Source organism: Thunnus maccoyii, chromosome 10 (assembly GCF_910596095.1).
Source record: "Thunnus maccoyii chromosome 10, fThuMac1.1, whole genome shotgun sequence".
In the NCBI taxonomy this organism is placed as follows: Eukaryota; Metazoa; Chordata; class Actinopteri; order Scombriformes; family Scombridae; genus Thunnus; species Thunnus maccoyii.
In genome coordinates, this window is record NC_056542.1 from 20,006,097 (window position 1) to 20,027,161 (window position 21,065).

Consider the following 21,065-nt stretch of genomic DNA (forward strand, 5'->3'; position numbering starts at 1 on the left):
TAAGAACAAGGTCACAGGTCAGGACAGATCTGAACATCTCTTAGATAATAATATTAAGGAAATCTGATAAGAAATCTCCTGTAATTGACTTAAATGTCCTTCAGCTGCTGCAAAGCATCCTTTATTTTACACTTTGTGTTCAGGTTGGCATTTAAGAGCTTAAAAATATACTCTTGTTTTAAAAATCTGAGCAAACATTTGTACTTTTCTAATGACACATGTCTTCATGTGATTAAGGCTGAATGCAGATAACAAAATTGATCAAGATACAGGAATATACAGCATTTGTTCTGTGACAACAGTGTATTAAAAAGCAGTATTTTGTCATCAGAGCTAAAGTTCATGATGTATTACATTGACAGTATGCAGTTTTCAAATGAAGCCTGATGGGCCTTTTATAGAGGAAGGTAACTGAACAATGCAGGCCTAAGTGTCACTGGACCACAGCTGAAATGACTGCAGGTAGAAGAACAAGGAGAACTCTCCTGTGTACAACAAGAAGTCTCCTCAAAGTGCACAATCACAGACTTGATGATAATAGAGGCTGACAGCTTTCAGTTCAGGATTACTTTTCAAATAAATCCAAGGATTTCTATAGCGCCTTTCACACTGGACAAAAAAACCCACCAACACCCACTAACATCTGGCTTTTGTCTTCACTGGGAAAGGGTAGACTCAGCATTCATTCCTGGGTCAAATGACTCTGCAGCAGTCACATGTGTTTATCGGCTCCAGCCCCGATAGGCAGTGATGGAAACATGATACCCGGGGTAGACACGCTAATTTTTGCTCCTTTTCTGGCTGCTCTTCCATCTGTTTCTATCTATGGATGTCTGTAAACATATGGTCTCATCCACCATGGCTACCCCTTATTTTTATACAGTCTATGGGCTACACACAGCACAGCTATGCTAATGATGCTAGTCTTGCTAATTAGCTGCTAGCCATGACATTGAACATGACACACCAGAAAAAAAAACAGAAAGGCAGACTCGTCTACTGGAAAGGAGTTGATCACCTATTTTTGCGGGTTTACCCACGTTTAAAAAGCCTGCATATGTGTGTTAATTTTAGTGTAAAAAGGGTTCATGGGTGGCAGAATGGTGTTACTTTGTGTGGGCAAGGCAGTGACAGTCACTCTGACCTATTTACTTTCCAATAATGACTTGGTGGAAGGTAACAAGTTCTTCATCTGCCCAGCTTCTTCTGAAGATGTTAGTCAGTTAGTGTCTCCATCTCAAGGTAAAGCTAAATTGACTGGTTAATATTAACTAGTCTGTCACCATACAGTACACTCTCCATGTGTTAGATCCCTTCACAGCTGATCCTTTGACCTAAGCAAGGTCTTCTGTCTTTTGCTCTACTATCAGAAATCCATGTTTTGTCTTGACATATTGATTGAGAGGAAATTGAGTGGTAGTTAGGGTTGGGTATTGTTTATTGATTCTTCTTATCGATTCTGATTCTTATCAATTCCCAGTTTCAATTCCAATGTGGTAAAAACAAAGAGGTCAGATGTTGAGATAACAAAAATATATTTATCCTTTAAAGCAATTACTTTGATTTTTATTGTTTCATTAAAATAAATAAATTCAAAGTATTTTTAACTGAACATTCTGCTTTTGTTTTGAGTACCTGCTGTCTTATCTTTCCCTCAATGACATAGTGTACTGTCACTGTAAAGGCCAAATTCACACTTTCAACGTTCTGCGGATAGCTATGGTCTTGCGTACGTGGACGTGGTTCCATACCTACTTTTTTCAGAGGTCCACAGACACAGACATGTTCCGCATTTTGCACTAGTAAACATGCATGCAGTGTGATAACTTTCCATAGTTGTAAAATCCAGTCTGTGATTATTACAAACTACTGTGCAGTGTTTTTCTGATAAATCTTTAAACGTAACAATCTGTCACTCCAACCGGACTTGCTGGATTGTATTTTATTGTCTCACTGGCACACCCACACCAACACAGGGCTGTTTTTTAGTCTGAATGCAGCTGAGGAGCTCCTGTATGTTGCTGAACAACAAGAAAAAGTTGAAAAAGAAAAGAGACAGCTTAATGACAACAGGAATACAGTACATGCATACAAGGTGTGTCGTGGCTGGCCCTACTGGAGGTACTAACGAGGTGCTAGGTGCACTGATGACACACTCAGGCTAGGAGACTGCAAGAAATCAAACACTGGACATTCTTTTAGATTGATGCCGTGCCGCCTTAAATGTTTGGTCAAATTTGATGTTCAACCTAACTTACAGCTAATTAGCTTCCCACATGCATTGCACATTGCACTGCCTCATCATTTTCTTCAATAATATGAGGCCACATTTTTGAGCGTTTATCATGGTCTGTCTTTCACTATTGATGTGATGTTAGCCAAGCATGCTTGTATCTACATGTAAACAAACTGACACACTGTTGTGTTGATGCATGATGTAGACATGTCCTGGCAGATAGCCATGTTCTTGCAGATATGTAGCCTTTGTTTGCAATAATAGAAGGTTATCATCTTTAGGAACCAATAAGCAGAACCAAAATTCATATTTCTTAATGGGTACCTGGTTCTTGGCATTTTGGATTTGGTTCTAATTTGGTTTTCAGTTCCCCTTGTGGTAGTGCTGAAAGACTTGTATCATCCCCCAAAATACACTGTCATGTCACCCTGTCAGAGAGTGAACATGCTGAAATCAATCAATGCATACTGTAGAGATTTTCTTTCTTCTGATGTCCTCCTTCATGCCTGCTCAGATGTAATTATATATGGGGAAAGTTGTATATTATCAAAGCCTGGATGATACAAATATTTTTTTTTACTCTTATATGTTTTGTTTTGGTATGTATTTTGTTGGGAAAGGCAGTAAAAGTTCACAGCAGAAAAATAACTAGTACTGAAACAATTAGCTGATTAAGTAAGTAGTTGATCATCAGAAAATCAATTGCCAACAGTTTTAATAATCGATAAATTATGTAAGTTAAACAAAAAAATACAAACAAACATTTTCTACCACAGAAATGACAAAAAATATAATTTTTCTTGGTTTTAGTCTGTTGGGTTACAATACCTTGGGCTCTGGTCAATTGCAATTGGCATTTTCCACTATTTTCTGGCATTTTATAGTAAAAAAATAATAAATTGATAATCAAAAATAAGTAGTTTACATTTAAATTTTTTCACAACAGAAAATATCCCTTAATCTTCTTTTTCTACATTATGTCTGCATTGAAATCAAGCACATAAGGGCATACTTTCTATCCACTGAATGGTTGTTCTGTAGTAGTAAACTAGAAACGTTGTAGAGTATAAATACATCTTTCTCATTTTTTTGTTCTTTTTTGTTTTTAAAAAAAAATTATTTTCACCCCTTTGATTCAAACATTTTCTTAAGAACCATGTTGTTGGCTTCACAAAGAGGCACGTCTTTGAAATTTTGCCAAATTGCATGAACTAATATTATGCATAATGCATTGTCCATATTGAATGGGATTATCTCACAGTATATCAGGATTACAGCACAGAATGTGTCCAGGACTTCCATTTAATTTGCCACAATGTTTAATTCATAGACGTTTTCATACAGCATATGCACTCACATATAGTACATTATTATATATATGACTTCACCAATCTTTGATTTGAATCTCAAAGGAGGTTAAAGGGCAACAGAGTGACTGAAGTATGTATCCCCATGTGACATTAGAGCACCTTGCAGAGTCAATAGAAAGGTGTTAATTATGTCTATATATAAAATAAGGTTTCCACATCCAGGATGTAACCACCAGTGAGGACGGTAGGGGTGCAGCACTTCAGCCCTTGCTATTTATGAGTCCTTTGTGGGCCTGGAGGGTGCAGGAGAGGAGACTGATTCTGAAAGATCTAATTAAGCAAAGTGAAATGAGAGTGCAGAGATCCCTAGCCCAGGACAAGACACAAATCAGGGACTGTTGACAGTAGGCTGCGGGGCAACGGGCCCTTGCAGTAAAGGCCGCAATCTACCCTTCAGATAATGACCATCGCTACTTGTCTGTGGTCCTCTGTGATTAACTTTCTTTATAGCTTGAGGTTAAGGGTTGTGAATCTCAATCTCATTATGTAAAACATCAGCCTGTGAATTTAGGAGTTTTGTCTTATTTGCACTTAAAGAGGTAATTAGTGTTTTCTCAGTAGCTGGGCGGTGAAGAACCAGATGACTCCATCAGGTGTCTTATTTGGCAAGCAGTCCATAGAGTGACACACAAAAGCTATTTTTCTCCGTGCCTGAAGGACAAATAAGTTTTGCACTTATGACCTGTGGTACTTGTGTTTTTGTAGTCAGTTTTTTAGAAGGTGTGGAAACGTTGAGGACCAGAGTGTGTGTTCTTTTGTCAGGGATGTTTTCCAATTTAGAGGTGCAGACTATGTGGGATGTTAAGAATTCTTTCTATCTGGCAATTCAGCGTTCACATGCTATTACATCTGAGTGGAGAATAAATGTCTTCAGGACACCTGGCGCCAAGGCTGTGACTGTCTGGTCTCCTAGGATCATTTCTGACTGAGAACAGAAAGACCTTGGAGTACAAAGACAAGAGGCTTGATTATGTGAGTACACAGGAAGGTCTCCCAACATTGTTGTGCTAATCACGTTAGTGGGCACCGACTCAAGGCAGGACAGATGCTAGACAAAGGGCAATGGGGTTATGTTATCCTGATTAGAGGAGGCTTTGGGGGGTTTTGTGAATCTCGTTTCCTACCTAGGCGTCACCTTGCAGAGGGAAAACTGCCATTGGTTGTTTCTCTCGCAGTCTGGTGGATTTTTTCTATCTCACTCGTTCTCCGTGTCTCTCTAGACTATTCACAAGAACTACTGCCTCACCAGCACCGATTCTGTCTTTTTATTCAACACGGCACTTTTTGTGGTGTTATCAACTGTTACACACACAGCAGTGAGTTGCTGGAGAATACTCTCTTTTTTCTTTATGTGGATTCTCCTTAATAAAAAATGGTTAAAAGCGGATTTGTTCTTTTTTGACATGTTTGCTTTGGTTCATATGAATGAGGTTAAGACAAATCCCTCAGTGGCTCATGCAAACCTCCACCAGTTATCTATGAATCTAGTAACAAGTCAAAAACTGTGCTTTAGACATATCACATTATAAAGACTGATTAAAGTAAACTATGCCCCATATATCTGCCCATTCAAGCTAACCAAAATGTGACAAAATTGCAGGTGCATACTTATGTTGGGTATAGATATTTTTCTCAGTAATTATTTTCCAATTTGAAATTTTTCTTAACTTAATAAGAATAGGAATTGGAACACAATTACTTATTTCATTTTCCAATTTAACTTGATTCAATGCTGTAGGCATTTTTATGGAGACTGGAAAGTGTCGGGGAGAAAAAAACAAATTAGCGCACACAATTTAATCATTTGTGCTCTCAAATTAATAATTTGTGCACATGAATTAGTTAATTTGTAAATTTTAGAGCAGGAACCCGTAGTTCCAACTTTTGAGGATGCCTTGTTAACCTGTACAGCTTTAGTATATGTTTCATTTAGGAATGGCTTTGTGTTTTCCTCCTATGTAGCATGAAGTACATTGGGTGCACGAATTATTGATGCATACAAAAAATTTTTTTTCTCCATGTAACCTCCCAGGCTCCGTACATTTTAGCTGTTGGTTAACTTTTTAAAATGCATGCTGCACTGCCACGACTTGTAGATGACGTCAGTTTATGATGCAGCGGGTGCGGAGGAAACAAGATTTACTACATTTTCAGATTTAAAATGGCTGATACTTACCAGTTAAGATATACTTTCATTGTCTTCAAATCATCCTGACCTTTAGAACATTATCTATTTGGCTTAAATGTAACATACTGTATACGAAAATGGTCACAAACTGATAAAAAGTGATAGATAGACCCATCTATCTTGAGACAGAGAAAAGCTGAAAAATGCTACACAGTAAGGCTCTGTTGATTTGTTTTAGCCTCGAGGTGAATCTGGTGTTAATTACTTGCATTTGCAATTGAATTAACTGTGAGGGTGTCCTATAAAGTTAGAATACTATAAATAACTTCTTCTCCTCCTTTCAGGATCCTATATGTTGGTGAACTCCTCCCAACATGCCGTGGGTCATCGTGCTCAGCTGCTGCTGCAGACACTGAGTGAAAATGACACACACTGTGTCCAATTCAGCTACTTCCTGTACAGTCGCGATGGCCACAGTCCAGGGGCCCTACGGGCGTATGTGCGAGTCAACGGTGGTCCACTCGGCAGCCCAGTGTGGAACACATCAGGGACTCATGGGAAGCAGTGGCATCAGGTGGAGTTGGCTGTCAGCACCTTCTGGCCTAATGAATACCAGGTACAAACTCAGATTTCTCTCTTAAATCAATTTCTTACATTTGATGATGTAACTGATGTTTCTTTTTACCTTATTCCCCTTCATCAGGCTTGTTGTGTTTTTACAAGCTAAGAGATTTCATTTTTATGATGAAGATCTGCAGACCCATCTTGTAAAGCTGAAAAATGATACACAGTAAGGCTCTGTTGATCACCACTCATTTTAGCCTCGAGGTGAATCTTGTGTTAATTACTTGCATTTGCAATTGAATTAACAGTGATTCCCTTGTGAATGTAGCCAGCCTAACTAGGTCTTTACCCACTGGGCCCTGTTTACTCCCAACAATTTGCATTGCATGTTATTGCCTACTTACAGTATTCAAACACTGACTGGCATCTATCTGCTGTTGGTCTGTAGATGGCACAGTCAGGTGAGCACAAGGGATATCCATCTATTAATCCAATTTCTTTTTTCCTGCTAACTCTGCAGAGCTGTCAGAAAGCAATTAAGTTGAGTAGTGTGCATTTTATCAAGAACTGTCAATCCCCCCGACTTAATTAAATTCTATTCAGCCCTGCAAGATCTGACCTTCACTATATAAATAATAGTCCTTTGTACAAACAGGGGGCTAGATGTAGGGTGACACTGTTCTACCATTGAATGATCTGACAATGAGGTAAACTATCTTGGTTTGATAGAAAAACAACTTAGAGAGTTTTGTTGCTTTCCTTCAAAAGCATAATGAGCTTGATACTGACATAAAGTATTATAAGCTTTATTCTTAGTAAAGATAAATATTATTTTAAGATAAATAGGTATCCGTTATGCTTCCAGCTAATATTTGAACCTCTTGTCAATCATTTTAACCAAAATGATGATTATTTTGTTTAATTCAAAAGGACACAGTATCCCATATGTCTCAGCCACTATAGCACACTAGCAAAGTCTCATGGGATATTGTTGTGGAAGGAATAGTTCGACATTCTGGGAAATGTGCTTATTTGCTTTCTTGATGATATGATGATTTAGACAAGAGGATTCTTTGCCACTTTTATCTGTACGTTAAATACATGAATCTAAATCCAGGAAACAGTATGCTTAACTTAGCATAAGACAGGGAGAAACAGCTGCAATGGTAAAACATTCTAATTAAAACCTTATATATTGACTGAATGTAAAAACAAGTGGTGGTTTTACAAGGTATTATGTGCTGGACTATTTCTTGTCCTGGTGCAGTGACTTCCTGAATGTTTTCACTGTGAGGTCACCTGGCAGAGGTTTTCGTACTGTTTAAACATAGAAGATAATACGTGATATTTAATGAGATTTAGAGGATCTGGTAGGCAGATGTGTTTTACCTTTCGACAGAGTCAGGCGAGCTGTTTCCCCATGCTTCCAGTCTTTATGATAAGCTAAACGGATCGGCTGCTGGCTTTAGCTTCATATCTACTTACAGACACAAGAGTGGTATTGAACTTGGCAAGAATGTGAATAAGTGTAATTTCCAAAATATTGAACTATTCCTTTAACTGTTGGCAAACTAATCCTCATTTTGTCTAGCAGATCTCTATTTAGATGACACACAGACAGGAAACCAAAGGAACATGTTTCCGATTTTTAGAAAGATCTTTGAAAGAAACCCTCTGTGAGGAAAACAAATTGCTTTACATATGCTTGTGAAACAGAGGCTACGGACTTTGGCTCTTAATTGGGCGTATTTTCAGTCACTACAAATCAGTATACAAGAGTATTGCAACTATAGGTAGTAAGTATTGTCACTGCCATTCACACCTTCTCTTAGGCTTTGCCTGTCATAAACAGGCTAGCAAGGACTCCTGTCATTGAAACTGTTCATCAGTTCAGTTTTACAACAAATAATGAGGTTTTCACTGTTGGATTATTTTCTTTTCATGGCATTTCCACTGTGAGTCATTACTTTTACAAAACCCTTATTAAATATATTAAATAGCTTTTGCTCTTATGCTGAATGTTTAAAAATGAGTGAGCTGAAAATGGTTGAGTGTCTTGCTAAAGAGCGCTTCACTGCTGATGGACACAGTTAGAGCTGAGCTGTGATCTCTCTGTTATAAAACAGACTCTCTAACCAGTATTCTGCTGTATCACCAGATCTGGACAGATAAGTCATGAATACAGTAATAACATGCATTATCCAGCCTTTTCTTTTCCTGTCTTTGATCAAGAACTATTAAATTTGCCTGTGTGCTTAGCTGGTCTGTTCTCCACGTCATCCCTTCCTCTTCCCCAGTGGAGATGCATACTTTCTTGTCTCACATTCCTGTAAGCATCCCAGTAAACACTGATGGCTCATAGGTGAGTCAGAATTGTGCTGTTGCTGCCAACAAGAGCCTCCAGTTAAGAGAAGGAGGCTTATAATGGGCTTATGAGGAGGAGTAGATGACTGGAGACAGGACAAACAGTACAGGAGAAAGAGATGGGGCTAACACTTAAATTAGTATTGAGAGTACAGCCTTTTAATAGAACAGCTTAAACTGCTAATGGCCTAGCTTTTGTCTCATGTGGAGGAAAACACAGCATTCAAATTAATTGGATTAAATTTTTTAATATTAGGGATTTGGTCACCAGGTACTGGCACTATGAGAGAAAATGTATCTAACTACAGCATGCAAGAAATTAAAGCAATGCTTTTTTTCTTCACTTCCTCCCACATATATCTTTAACTCAGATGACCTCACACTGCCTCTCAGTGTAAAGAAAGCTAAACAAACTGCTGCCGCAAAGTCACATATACCACGGCTTACATTGCTCATCCCTCTGCAGTCAAAAACCTCATCATTGTGGAATAACAGAGGGTCTTGTCTTGCAACAAGTCGCTGCTCTCTGTTACAAAGATAAAACAGAAAAAGGGTGAATGGGGAGGTGTGAGGCTGAATGTTTTTTTTAAAGTATCTTAATGCTAGCTATCCTCTGTTGTTAACCAGCAACAGTGCAATGAAAACAGATAGGTAAACACAAAAAAAAAAAAGGAGAAAAATGGGAACCAGCTGGAGCCTGGTTTGCTGCAGCACATTTCTCATGAAATTCAGCAGAGAATTTTAGCTCTAAAGCACGTTAGCTGCAGCTTGTGTGACTCTAAATACTAAAAGGTTTGGGTTTGGCTCCATAGCAAGTCTAATACAATCACTTTGGATTTTAAGTGATAGGCAGGCAGATTTACCCTGTCATTAAACTAGCAAAGCACTCTTTTGAAGCAGAGGTGGAGAATAGGCCCTTCTTATCATTGTCTCGGAGTAAAATAAATCCCAGGAGAATACACATTATTTTGGAGACAGTTTTCAAATCCGCAGGTCTTTCCGCCTTATTAGATTTCAGGTCATATTAGAGCTCGCAGTTCCTTGCCTACAGCACAGGGATACAAAATGTCAGCGCAGCAGCCTTTTGCACTGCACAGATACAGATGTGAGATAACGCTCAAGGTTGCTCATCTCACCATTTTGGGTGTAATGAAATACCCTGTTTACAGCATACACAGTCACTGTTTATGTCTTGTAAATGTCATTGTGGGATGTAATTAAAATCAGTCAGAGCAATTCTCTGATAATCACCAAAACTAAGAGGATTAATATGCTGAAAACCAAAATAACCCAGTCTTATGTGTTCACCTGCCTGGTGATTTGAAAAATTATTTTCTTGATTAGTTATAGCTTGAGTAGTTTTCAAGATTACATCATTCATACAGGACTTAATGTCTTTCTCTCAACATGTCCAGAGTTCACTTATGTTCTCTGATCAGGTTACCATTGATATTAATGTCAGGGGGTGACAAGGATTACACACACCACTTCCTCCTATCAGAGTTGTGAAATTGGGATTTTGAGTTCAATGGATTTTGGTGTGGAAATCTAAGGGAGTAAGATCACCTTGAGATGTCTCGATTGAAGATCTTGTGTGTCTGGTGTACACTGCCATATTTCTCTCTGCCTCGTATTGGTAGAAGTGTTTGCAATACCAGGAGAACCTTGTTATCAAATATTAAAGATGTTATCCAGCCCTCCAAGACTGCCAACTAGAGCTGGAGACATGTCCCCCTCCCCTCTTTACTGTCTCTCACTTGCAACAACCTTCCTCAAACTGGCTTTTCTTGTGTTTCTTTCCTCCTTTCCACATGTTGATATTACTTGTATTATTTATCCCCACTTAGTTATTCGTCACTGTAAAATCCACGGTCTGCTTTTTTTCAGCCATAGATAATATGAAGCTTCAGCCCCTGTTAGCTTGAGTCTTTGTCTAGTTACTATCTATAGTTTTGTTGCTAGTTGTGTCCCAGCAACAAACCCACATAAGACTATCAAGGTGTAACATAACAAGGGATTTTGCACTAAAAAGATTATGGGCCCTATCTTACGCCCGGCGCAAAGCGGCACCAAGCTCAATGCAAGTGTCTTTGCTATTTTAAGACCAACGCTGTTGTCATTTTCCCGTCCAGCGCCCACGTTGTTTATTTAGCAAATGCACTTGCGCCCATGGGTGTGTTGGTCTTAAAATGAGGCATGGTCAGGCACATTGTTGGTGCATTGCTATCTTGAGGCAGCAGAGAGCGATTGCACTATTGATCAACAAAAACCTGGTCTGAAGTCAATGGCGCAGTGTTTCACTGTTATTATAAGGGCGCATTATCAAGATAGTAATATGCGCCTACATAGGCGGGTGCACAACATGTACACGTCCACTTGTTACACACATAGGACGCGCAGCAGTGTGTCAAATAAAAGGATTACAATGTGAAAGATTATTATTGTGTACATCAACATATTTAAAAAATACATGTCATAATGCTTAGTCATAATATTTATCAAAATTAACTAATCGCAGTAATGATGGATAAAATTGTCTAATTATTTGACCAAATCGTGGAATTACATGTAGGTATTTAAACAGACGGACAATAACAGATCAGACTGCTGCCAGCAGCAGGATCAGCACCTTGGAGAGCTGATCAAGTCCTGATAATTGTGTTAATGATTCTTTACATGATTAAAATGAATGATTTAATTTCTGAACAATATTTCACAAATATTCTTTAACATTTTTTAGAGTACAGTGATCAGGTTTCCATACTTTCAGCATTTAAAACCCTGCTGATCTGACCTGTTACTCCATGACTGAACAAAATGATTTTAAAGAAACCAAAGCTGTAATTAAAAAAAATAAACCTTTTCAAAAACCAAACGATAATACATTCTAAACAAATGAATGAACAGGACCTGAAACTGCTGGTCTGGGGCCACAGGAGGGTCCAGAAGCAGCAGGGGCCAGTTAGCTCGTTATGGATCGTGCACTTTCACTTCGTGCACAAGCAGATCCGTTTCCTCTGCAGAGAGGCGCTCCTTCTTATTACTTGGCAAATGTGGCATTATAATAGCAATCCGCAAGGTAAAAGCGCACCCGGCTTTTAAAGGGAATGAGAGATGACACTCTGATTGGTTTATTGCATGTTGCGCCAAAAACACATCCATGATTAATTAGGAGACTATGGACAACCCCTTTGAACCATGCGCCTTGTGAATCAACCATTTTTTCCGCCGTTTAAATAGCAAAAGTGGATTTGGAAACACCCTAAATGCACATGTGCCTGCTAGTAAACAGGGTTGCTGTGTGATAACTTTCCAGAGTTGTAAAACCCACTCTGTGAGTACTACAATTAACCGCTGTGCAGTGTTTTTCTGACCAGTCTTTAAATGCAATAATCTGTTACTCCAACTGGACTTGCTGGATTGTAATTCATTGTCTCACTGACACTTTAAACAACATGCCCACACCAACACAGCCCCTTAATGTTTTACACAGGCCTACTTTCAGTCTTAATGCAGCTGAGGAGTTCCTGTACATTGCTGAACAACAAGAAAAGTCGAAAAATGAAAAGCAGCAGCTTAATGAGAATCGGAATACAGTACTTACATACATTAGATGAGACAAGCATTCCTGTTTGCTGCAGTGCAAAGTGCAGTTACCTCTCATGGCCACATGGAGCCATCTTTAATGTTAATGCACATTTCATATGGTTTTCATATGTTTACATGAGGTATTGGCTATGTTATTATTTTAATGTTTATGCAAACAAAAAGTGCATAACGTTAGTGCTGCTAATTTTATTTGTGGTTTTCAATATAAAACTTGGTGAAATGATTTTGGTGTGTATCAGTACTTTTTGAACATTTTCAGCATATTTTAACAATACCGCGATAATACTGATAACTGTGATAATTTCAGTCACTATAATAGTGATATGAAATTTTCATACTGTTTCATCTCCATTCTCTATACATCTAGCCTCTTTAGCTCTTAAACAAGACCACCTATTTCGTGATTTTTCCCAAGTTGGCGAGTGAGAGGCACGTCAAAGACTTGTAAATGAGAAAGCACCTGTTTCAGCTTTGTCTTATAGTATCTACTACTTTTTCCATGTACAGCCTGCTGACAGTCCTCCAAGCTGAGCCCATGGTTTTGGAAAAGGGTTTCATGAAATAGAGCAAATTGAAATTCCTTACACTTAGACAATATTCTCAGACACAGACAGCTGTCCTTTGGCATTTTCCACCTTAGCAGATTTACTTTGCATGTGACCTTTTGTCTGTGAATATTTAGGGTGTTATTTATCTACGACTGCGTCTAGTGGCGAGTGAAAGCCCTTGGTTTCTAATGCTGTCTCCTGACTGGAGTGTAGAAGGTAGAAGCTGGTTTATAGGGCCAGATAAATCCTGTCTTGATTTGTATACATTACAACTGCCTCTAAGAGCCAATAATACAGATAATGTAATATGTTCTCGTGATGTGCATTTTATATCAGTCGTAAATCACTGCCTGCCACACTTTTATTTTTTTCTTCAGAAGATGATTCCTGCATTTTTATCTTTTGAAAGTAAAGTAACCACTCATTAGAATAAAGCACATATGGAAAGTTTCATTGGGAAAGTGGCTTTCAATAAAAATCTGGAACGGTTGTTTATTGAAACAAATGCTAATGCTATCCTAATGGCCAAGAAGACTGAGGATTAACAAGCAATCAATCTTTTATTGAGTGCTTTAGCTTAGCAGAGAGTAATAACACCTTCAATTAGACTTTAAAGACATTTTTCTTTCTTTTCCTTGTAAACCATTAAGCCCAATCAGTGTTTCTGGCTAATTTTGATGTTGATGTAATGGCATGGCAGTATGTGCTTAAAAAGCTAATTCAGGTCCATGTATTGAAGCATATTGTGCTATATTCATCGCTATAAATATTGTTTGTTTAAACAGGTGCACTGATGGAGGGTGGAGAGAAGTAAGCAAGAAAAAAATAAATGGACAGCAAAAGAAAGACAATGAGAAAATGAAAGATAGAAAGAATGAAGTGAGAGAAGATGATCCTGTGCACACTTTTAAGATAATAGACCACCTGAAAAAATGGGAAAAATAGGACATGAGGAATACAGGAAATGTTAATATCCTTTTTAAAAAGCAGTGGCAGGTTCCAGCTCAGGTTCCAGCACCATCTTGGAACAAACAGGAAAATTGACTCTGGCAGGAGATTAGCCTTAGTGTTCCTCTCAGAATCAGAGGAGAGTTGCCAGCTCTAGCCAGAGCAGGGTCACTCTCAAGCTCTGACACCCAGCGCCCAAGACCTTTCCTCCTGCCTTCCCTTTCACCTCCCCTCTCTACTTCACCTTTCCTTCTGTCAGCTTCTAGCCTCCCCTCTCTCCTCCCCGCATGCCTGGCTTTCTGTGTCTCATTTTGTCTGGAGTTTTGCAGCTGACCCCAATCTCTTCACATCCCATCACAATGTGTCTGTGTAGGTGCCTTTGGGGGGTCATGCATGGCCAGGGTTGTTGTTCACAGCAATTGTTGCTGTAATCTTCCTTTCTAAGTCCGGAGAGGTGGACTATCTCTGTCCTGCTGACTGTGGAAGGATGGAATTTGGGCCAGAGGTCCTGGAGATGTTGTTGTGCTTCTTAAATTACATGTGCAAACACAAGCAGATTCTAGTGTTGATGATCAAAGTGTCAAATTGGATTGGGTTTTGAACTAAATCTATCTAAAATGTGTCCCCAGCAAAAAACAAAACAAAACAAAACAAAACAACAACAACAACAACAAGAAAAAACAACACAAAAACTGTTATATCGAAACTTGGCATTTAATGTCTGTCCGTATTTTTAGTCTTGCTCACTTAATTTTTGATGAGATATTTCATGATTTAAATAATGTTGCTAATTGTAGCCTACTTCATGTGGGCAAAGTTCTTGTATGACTGCTTTTTGTTAAGACAAATTTAAAGGCTGATGCTTTGGAGAAGTTTGGCTTTGCTTTTAAAAAAGCAAAAGGGTTTTGCAGAAAAACATCAAACTGAGGTGTTGGGAACTATTGTTTTAATATGATACCATAAGCACAGGTATCATATCGGTACTGGTATCAAAAATTTACCCTAATGTCATGATTTGGCTGTACAACACAGAAAATAATTGATTAGAAGGTACTATTGTCTATCTTGATGTAATTTAGTAATATGAGTGATGCATTTGAAAGGTTTGGCTTTTTTTGATAAAAAGAAAATGTTTTTTGTAGCAAAACTCAAAGTTCACTTACTAGCTTTTTCTGGAGCTTCATTGGTAGATGAATTGGTAGATTTGATAGATAATTTTTCAAAAATCCATCTACTGACGAAGACTGAGATGTGGTCGAAATCTTCAGAAAAAGACAATAAGTGGAATCCGTACAAAAATCAAAAGGTTGTTTTTACACCTCAGTTTTTGTTCAGATTAAACAAAAGGTGGATTTTGTTACCTTTGGACAGAGCCAGGCTAGATGTTTGCCCTTGTTTCCAGTCTTTGTGCTAAGCTAAACTAATCAGCTGCTGAGGATAGCTTCACATTTAGCGTACAGACATGAAAGAACTCTGCATTTAACTCTTGTCAAGAAACCAAGTGTATGTCCCATAATGTCACACTATTCATTTATTTTTTGTCAAACTGCTGTATCCAAGGTCGAGAATGAACTTGAATGCTCAAACAAAAAAGTTGTTTTAGTATCAGCACTGATGCAGAAAATGCCCAGCCCTAGTGTGATGTCACAACAACAAAAATCATTGGAGAGGGAACTACAAGCCATCTTAATATGACTTTGAGAAGAATGAGCTCCAATCTTGCATAACACATTTCAGCCACAGCTGTGTGTAAACACAGACATTAGACACACACTCATAAAGTAGTTTGGAAGATATAAGATAGTTTAAGTGTCTGTGTGTGTGTGTGTGTGTGGCAGCCTCAGTAAAAATCAAGACCCAGTGATAGGAACCATGTTGTAATCATTTGGTCAGAGGATTATGAGAAACAATAACTCAAAGCTGGCCTTCGATCAAACGAGTGGATGAAAGACTGTCCTTGGTGCTGCGAAAACAAACATCACCCCTGTCTCTCATAACTCTCTCACTATTATTGAGGATGGTGATTTGATATTGATTAGGTTTCATGAGAGCCCACCACTCATCCAGCTTATTGTTCCATAGGATAGTATGGAGGTCTGTCCTCCCTTGAGTCTCATGGCCCTGTGCAAGCTGTTTTATCTGCTGTTATGGCTTCACAGCAGCCTGCGCCCAGAATGTAGAATGGCTCATGACTCAAGCACCACACTGTGTGCTTCCTGATAAAGCTATTATTTCTCTTGGCCCCACGGACTGAGGCAAAACTTATCCATCTCTCTATTTTTATGCTTCTGTTTTTCTCTTATTGTCTTTCTGCAAGCTTTTGTTTTGGGTCAGCAGATGTCAACGATGTGGTAATGGGGTTGTTTGTAATTAATGCGTCTGTCACTGAAAGGGGACAAGAGCAATAGAATTCACTCAGCCCTCAGTGTTCTTCTGAAAATTGCTCTTTCACTTCAGCTTTGAGTGCATTAGGTTAGTCACATGTGTATACTTTAGATACTCTGGTTATGAATTAAATCTGCTCATAATATATTCACTTCACTTCTGCAGGTACTGATCGAGGCAACAGTTTCCAGGGAGCGGCGGGGCTACATTGCCATAGATGACATCATGGTGCTCAACTATCCCTGCTGTAAGTGCCACTTTTGACAATGAATTGCAATTACAGAAGGTGCTGATGGAGGAAAAAAAAGATTTAGTGGTTTGAGAAAAAATGTATTTCAAAGCAGCATGAAACATAAATAGAATGAGGGGAAGAGCAATGGCTGATTGACCTTTTATATTAGTACTGCAGGTTGTCCTGAGGCATCCTGCGACAACAGGAGTGCTATTAAAACACTGTGATACCCAAATGCCAATGCTCTCTTCCACCCGAAAACACACCCGCCTCCAGCCTAGTTTGACAGCCAAAAATGTTTGTTAATCAGGGAAATCTCAGACACTCTGTCTTATGACTCTTACGCTTTCATGATCTCTGGCCTGACTGGAAGTGTAGTGTAGCTTTTTGTCATAAGTCACTCTGTACACAGGGGTTTTTCCATCAGGTACAAAGAGCACTACATTTCAAAGCCTCTATGAAAATGCCTTCTCTTCAGGGCTTGTTTTTTGCAACCAATGGCTCCCTGCAGCGGAGGGCTTTTTGTGTCAGTGATGGAAAAGTAAGGGTAGCAGTTTGGTGTGTTGTCAGCCCCGGAGGACCCCGTGTAAAACATATTCACTAAGACCCCTGAGCTTAATACCTGGACAAAGTCTTTCAGTGTCACTTACACACTCGCTGTACAACCCACTGCTGAACACAAGGGCTCTTGTCAGCTCATAGCACATTTAACACCCGTGGTTCACACTGCTTTCAAGTGACTTATATAACTGACACAAGCTTGAAGGATATTTTTCTCTCAAGGGGATTCAGCGTTATCTCCCCATTAATATTTATATATCCCCCGTTGTTAACACAGGAGTGTTTGGATCCTAGTTGAGATGGACTTTCCAGGGATGTCATGTTACAGAGGATACCACCAGTGATTTCATTAGATGAACACCGGCTGTGAGTTTGGTTCATGCCCCTACTGTATGTATACTCAGTCAGCCACCCTGTTTCTCCCTGAGACAGCAGATGGCATCTTCTGAATGCTCCCACTGTGGCTATTAAATAATTAAGACTCTCATCAAGACCTGAGCGTGCCTTATGATGTGGCACATGGCCAGCCTCCATTCCTTGCCAGCAAACAGTGCGAGGGAAGGAGTAAGAAAGCAAAGGGAAGTGTCGCATAGTAAAAAAATAAATAAAATAAAAGTTCAACAAGTTCTTTTTTGTGAATTCTGGTTAAAGCTTGGTTGACATTTCTGTTGTATTCTCCCGAGTCGTAGTCTTTGACTCTGGAGCCAGTGTTGCAGTCCAATGAAATATTTATCATGTTAAAGAGTCCTGAGGATAAGATCTGACACATTTAGCTGTATAACACCGTTGTTCTTGCCAACAGTAGGGTCTGTTTTTTCTCTATTCACACTCATTTCGGTGTTTGTTTCTGTTTGGCTTTCAGGCACGAATTATGAATTAACCTTAGGAGGGAGAGTCCCTCAAAGGATACAAATGCAAGCACTCTCCCCTACTACTTACTGTACACAAACAGGATCAACAAATTGTCATCTTACCCCTCTGCTAGATAGCAAAACAGTGTTGTGCAAAACCAAGCAGGAGATGAGTGAGACCCAAACATTTGCCTCTCCCTAATGCTTCAGCTTCACTGTTGCTCTGCCATCTCTCCCTGTCAGTCATCTGGAGTGACATGTTGACGTGTCCTTCCCCATTTCTCAGAGATGGCAGGCAGTGCTGCCGGGGTTTACCCAGTGATTTGGCTCTACAGGGGTCTGGTTCTCACTGCTCTATTGTTAATCACGGAGTTGGGTGAGAGGTATGGGCAGAAATATGTGTCACTAGAAACTGAATTGGAATCATTTATATTTGAATTTGAATTGCTCAATTTGAATAATTGCATTAAAAAACTGAATTTGAAGCACATAATTTGAATTTGCATTGAAAAACTGAGCCTGGGAATTCCAGTGTAGTGATCAATGGATTAGGAAATGATTTTTGGGGCTCCTGCAATAACCTTTAAAAAATCATACTCTAGGCACAGCTTTGTACTTTTTTGGTGTAACTTTTACCCAGTACTTTAACTTCAACTTCTTGCTGACCAAAATGCCTGCAAAAGCCAAAACTGGGAGCACTTCATCTGTACAACCACAGTGGCCTGCTCTACACGCCGCATCCCCGCTTCGTAGCGACTCCTCCGGGACTCTGCGACAGAGCTGCTGTACCAACAGGTGGTACAGCCTCCTCCGATTTCAAGGCCGACCTGCTGTCTTCCCTTTGCAATGAGATGGTGGTTATTTTCAAGACTAAGCTTCAAGTGGCCTTGAGCGAGAACTTATCATTCATCAAGACAGAGCTACAGGCAGTGAAATCAGAGTTATCTGTCAGTATTATGAAGATCCAGTCCAATGTACATGCTCTGAAGAATACCGTAGGTGATCTTGAGGCAAGATCACGGTGCAACAATATAAGGATGGTGGGAATTCCCAAGGATTTACCCAACTCCTCCACTGCAGCGGCTATCTCTACTCTGCTCAAGGAGGCTTTTAAGCTTGAGAAAGAGCCCCTCATGGACCACGCTCATTGTACTCTCCAGCCAAAGCCGAAACCTGGTGAGCACCATTGCCCCATAATTGCTCGACTACATTATCATATGGACTGTGTTGATATCCTGTGGTGAGTTTGAGCCCAACAATGGGTCAAGATTGGGGACATGGTCATTCTGTCTTTCCCGATCTCACCGCGAAGATGGCCCACACTCGAGCTGGCTTCATTGACATCCGGTGCCAGCTCCATGAAATTTGGACTGCTGTACCCGGCGCACCTCAGTGTTACACATAACAGTGTTGAGAGGGAGTTTAAATCACCAGAAGATGCCAGAGCATTCATTAGGACACTGAGCAAGTAAGAGAACTGAGAAAGAAATATGCTGATGATGTCACGTTACCTCTCATTTAGTATAGACAATTATTAATTCTTTACTCCATACACAGTGTGTGGTTTACTTTACCTCTTTATATACAGTCTGAGGTTTTTACTTTTACCTCTATATACGGTCTGTGGTTTTTACTTTTACGTGGATTTGTTGATTTGTGCCTTGCTGTTCATCATTAAGTTTGCAGGGGCCCAAACCTAAGCCTAACTATTACCATTAGGTAAAAAGCCGTAAGCATGTATGATAGGTATCTGACTCCCTGTGGTTAGCCCTGGGTTCTCCATCGTTTGGGAATAGGGTCGATGCCAGTCCTATGGGGGGAGGGGACTTGGTTGTTTGATATTCGGACTGTTCTGTCAGCTAGTGGTTTATGTTGGTTTTCCCTTTTTGTTATCTTTTCTTTCCCTCCTTTTTCGAGGGGTAGAGGTGGGGCTCCATGTTCATTCCACATATTGGCTCTTCTGTGAGGTTTGTGAGCTGGAATATTTAATGTATGGGGCGCCCAATTAAGAGATCAAGGATATTTGCTCATTTGAAACTACTCAAAGCTGACCTAGTGTTTCTGCAGGAAACCTATATGTATACCAAGGACCAGGTCAGACTAAAATGCCCCTAGGTTTCTGAGGTGTTTCACTCAAATTTCAACTAAGGCCAGAGGGGTTTCCATTTAATTTCAGTTTTCAGCTTCCAAAGTTATGTCCAATAAAAATGGCAGATACTTAATCTTCTCTGACACACTATCTCATGTTCCCATTTTATTAGTTAATATATATTCCCCCAGTTTTGATTACCCATACATTATGAATAAGCTGTTTGAATGTCTCCCTTTGTTAAATAACAACCTCTTTATATTTGGAGAGGACATGAATTGCGTAATTGACCCCAATCTAGACCTAATCTAGCCCTAATCCACGAACCTTGACCGCCATTGTCAGTTTCTGATTTCATGTCCCAGAATAGTTGCATTGATCCTTGGAGATTCTACAACCCCCACATCAAGGAATATGCCTTCTTTTCACAGATGCATCAGTCTTTCTCTTGGATTGATTATCATTTCATTGATGTCAGACTGATGTCCAAAGTGATGACCATTAATTACTATCCTACTGTCATTTATGACCATGCCCCTCTTTCTTTAGATATTCAGTTTTTCCCACAACTCCAGTACTCAGCATCATGGAGGTTCAATACCTTGCTTTACTCAGATGATAAATTCAATCAATTTATTGCTGCCTCAATTGATGACTTTATTGCTAGTAATCAGAATGAGACTGAACCTGTCTCTTGCTCACTGCTGTGGGAATCACTAAAAGCGTATCTACACGGTCAAATTATCTCCTACTCTGCACTTTTGAATAAAACCTGTAAAGCCAAAATGCAAAAGCTCTCTATTAACATTAGAAAATTGAGCAAACAACTTGCTGCTTGCTTCTCCCCCAGTTTACTTAAAGGCTGTGTTGATTTGCAGACTGAATTCGATCTCATCACAACTACTGATGCAGAGTGCCTTTTTTTATGTTTGTGCTCCACATACTAACAGCATGGCGGTAAGGCAAGCCGACTCCTGGCTCACTTACTACATCGTCAAGCAGCCTCACATATGATCCCTCAGAAAAAAGATTGACTAGGCACATTGCATAGGGACCCTACCACCATTAACTCTGTCTTTTGCTCTTTTTATTCTTCATGTAAGTTTGAATCTCCATCTGACACCACTGAAATGAATTCTTGGTCTCAATGTCCGTGTGATAAACCCAGATGTTGTTAAAG

General features: G+C 39.5%; 1 protein-coding gene across 3 annotated transcripts in view; it reads left to right on the plus strand.

Moving 5' to 3' along the window:
- The window catches only part of ptprub (protein tyrosine phosphatase receptor type Ub), a 168,343-nt gene that overhangs the window by 82,027 nt on the left and 65,251 nt on the right, over positions 1 to 21,065 (plus strand). For 2 of the 3 annotated variants that reach the window (XM_042423347.1, XM_042423348.1), the window contains exons 3-4: positions 6,079 to 6,350; positions 16,318 to 16,399. In XM_042423347.1, coding sequence (XP_042279281.1) covers positions 6,079 to 6,350; positions 16,318 to 16,399 — 354 coding nt within the window. Of the gene's footprint in view, positions 1 to 4,558; positions 4,579 to 6,078; positions 6,351 to 16,317; positions 16,400 to 21,065 lie in introns of those variants that run through there. The other variant, XM_042423349.1, reaches the window with a different exon arrangement.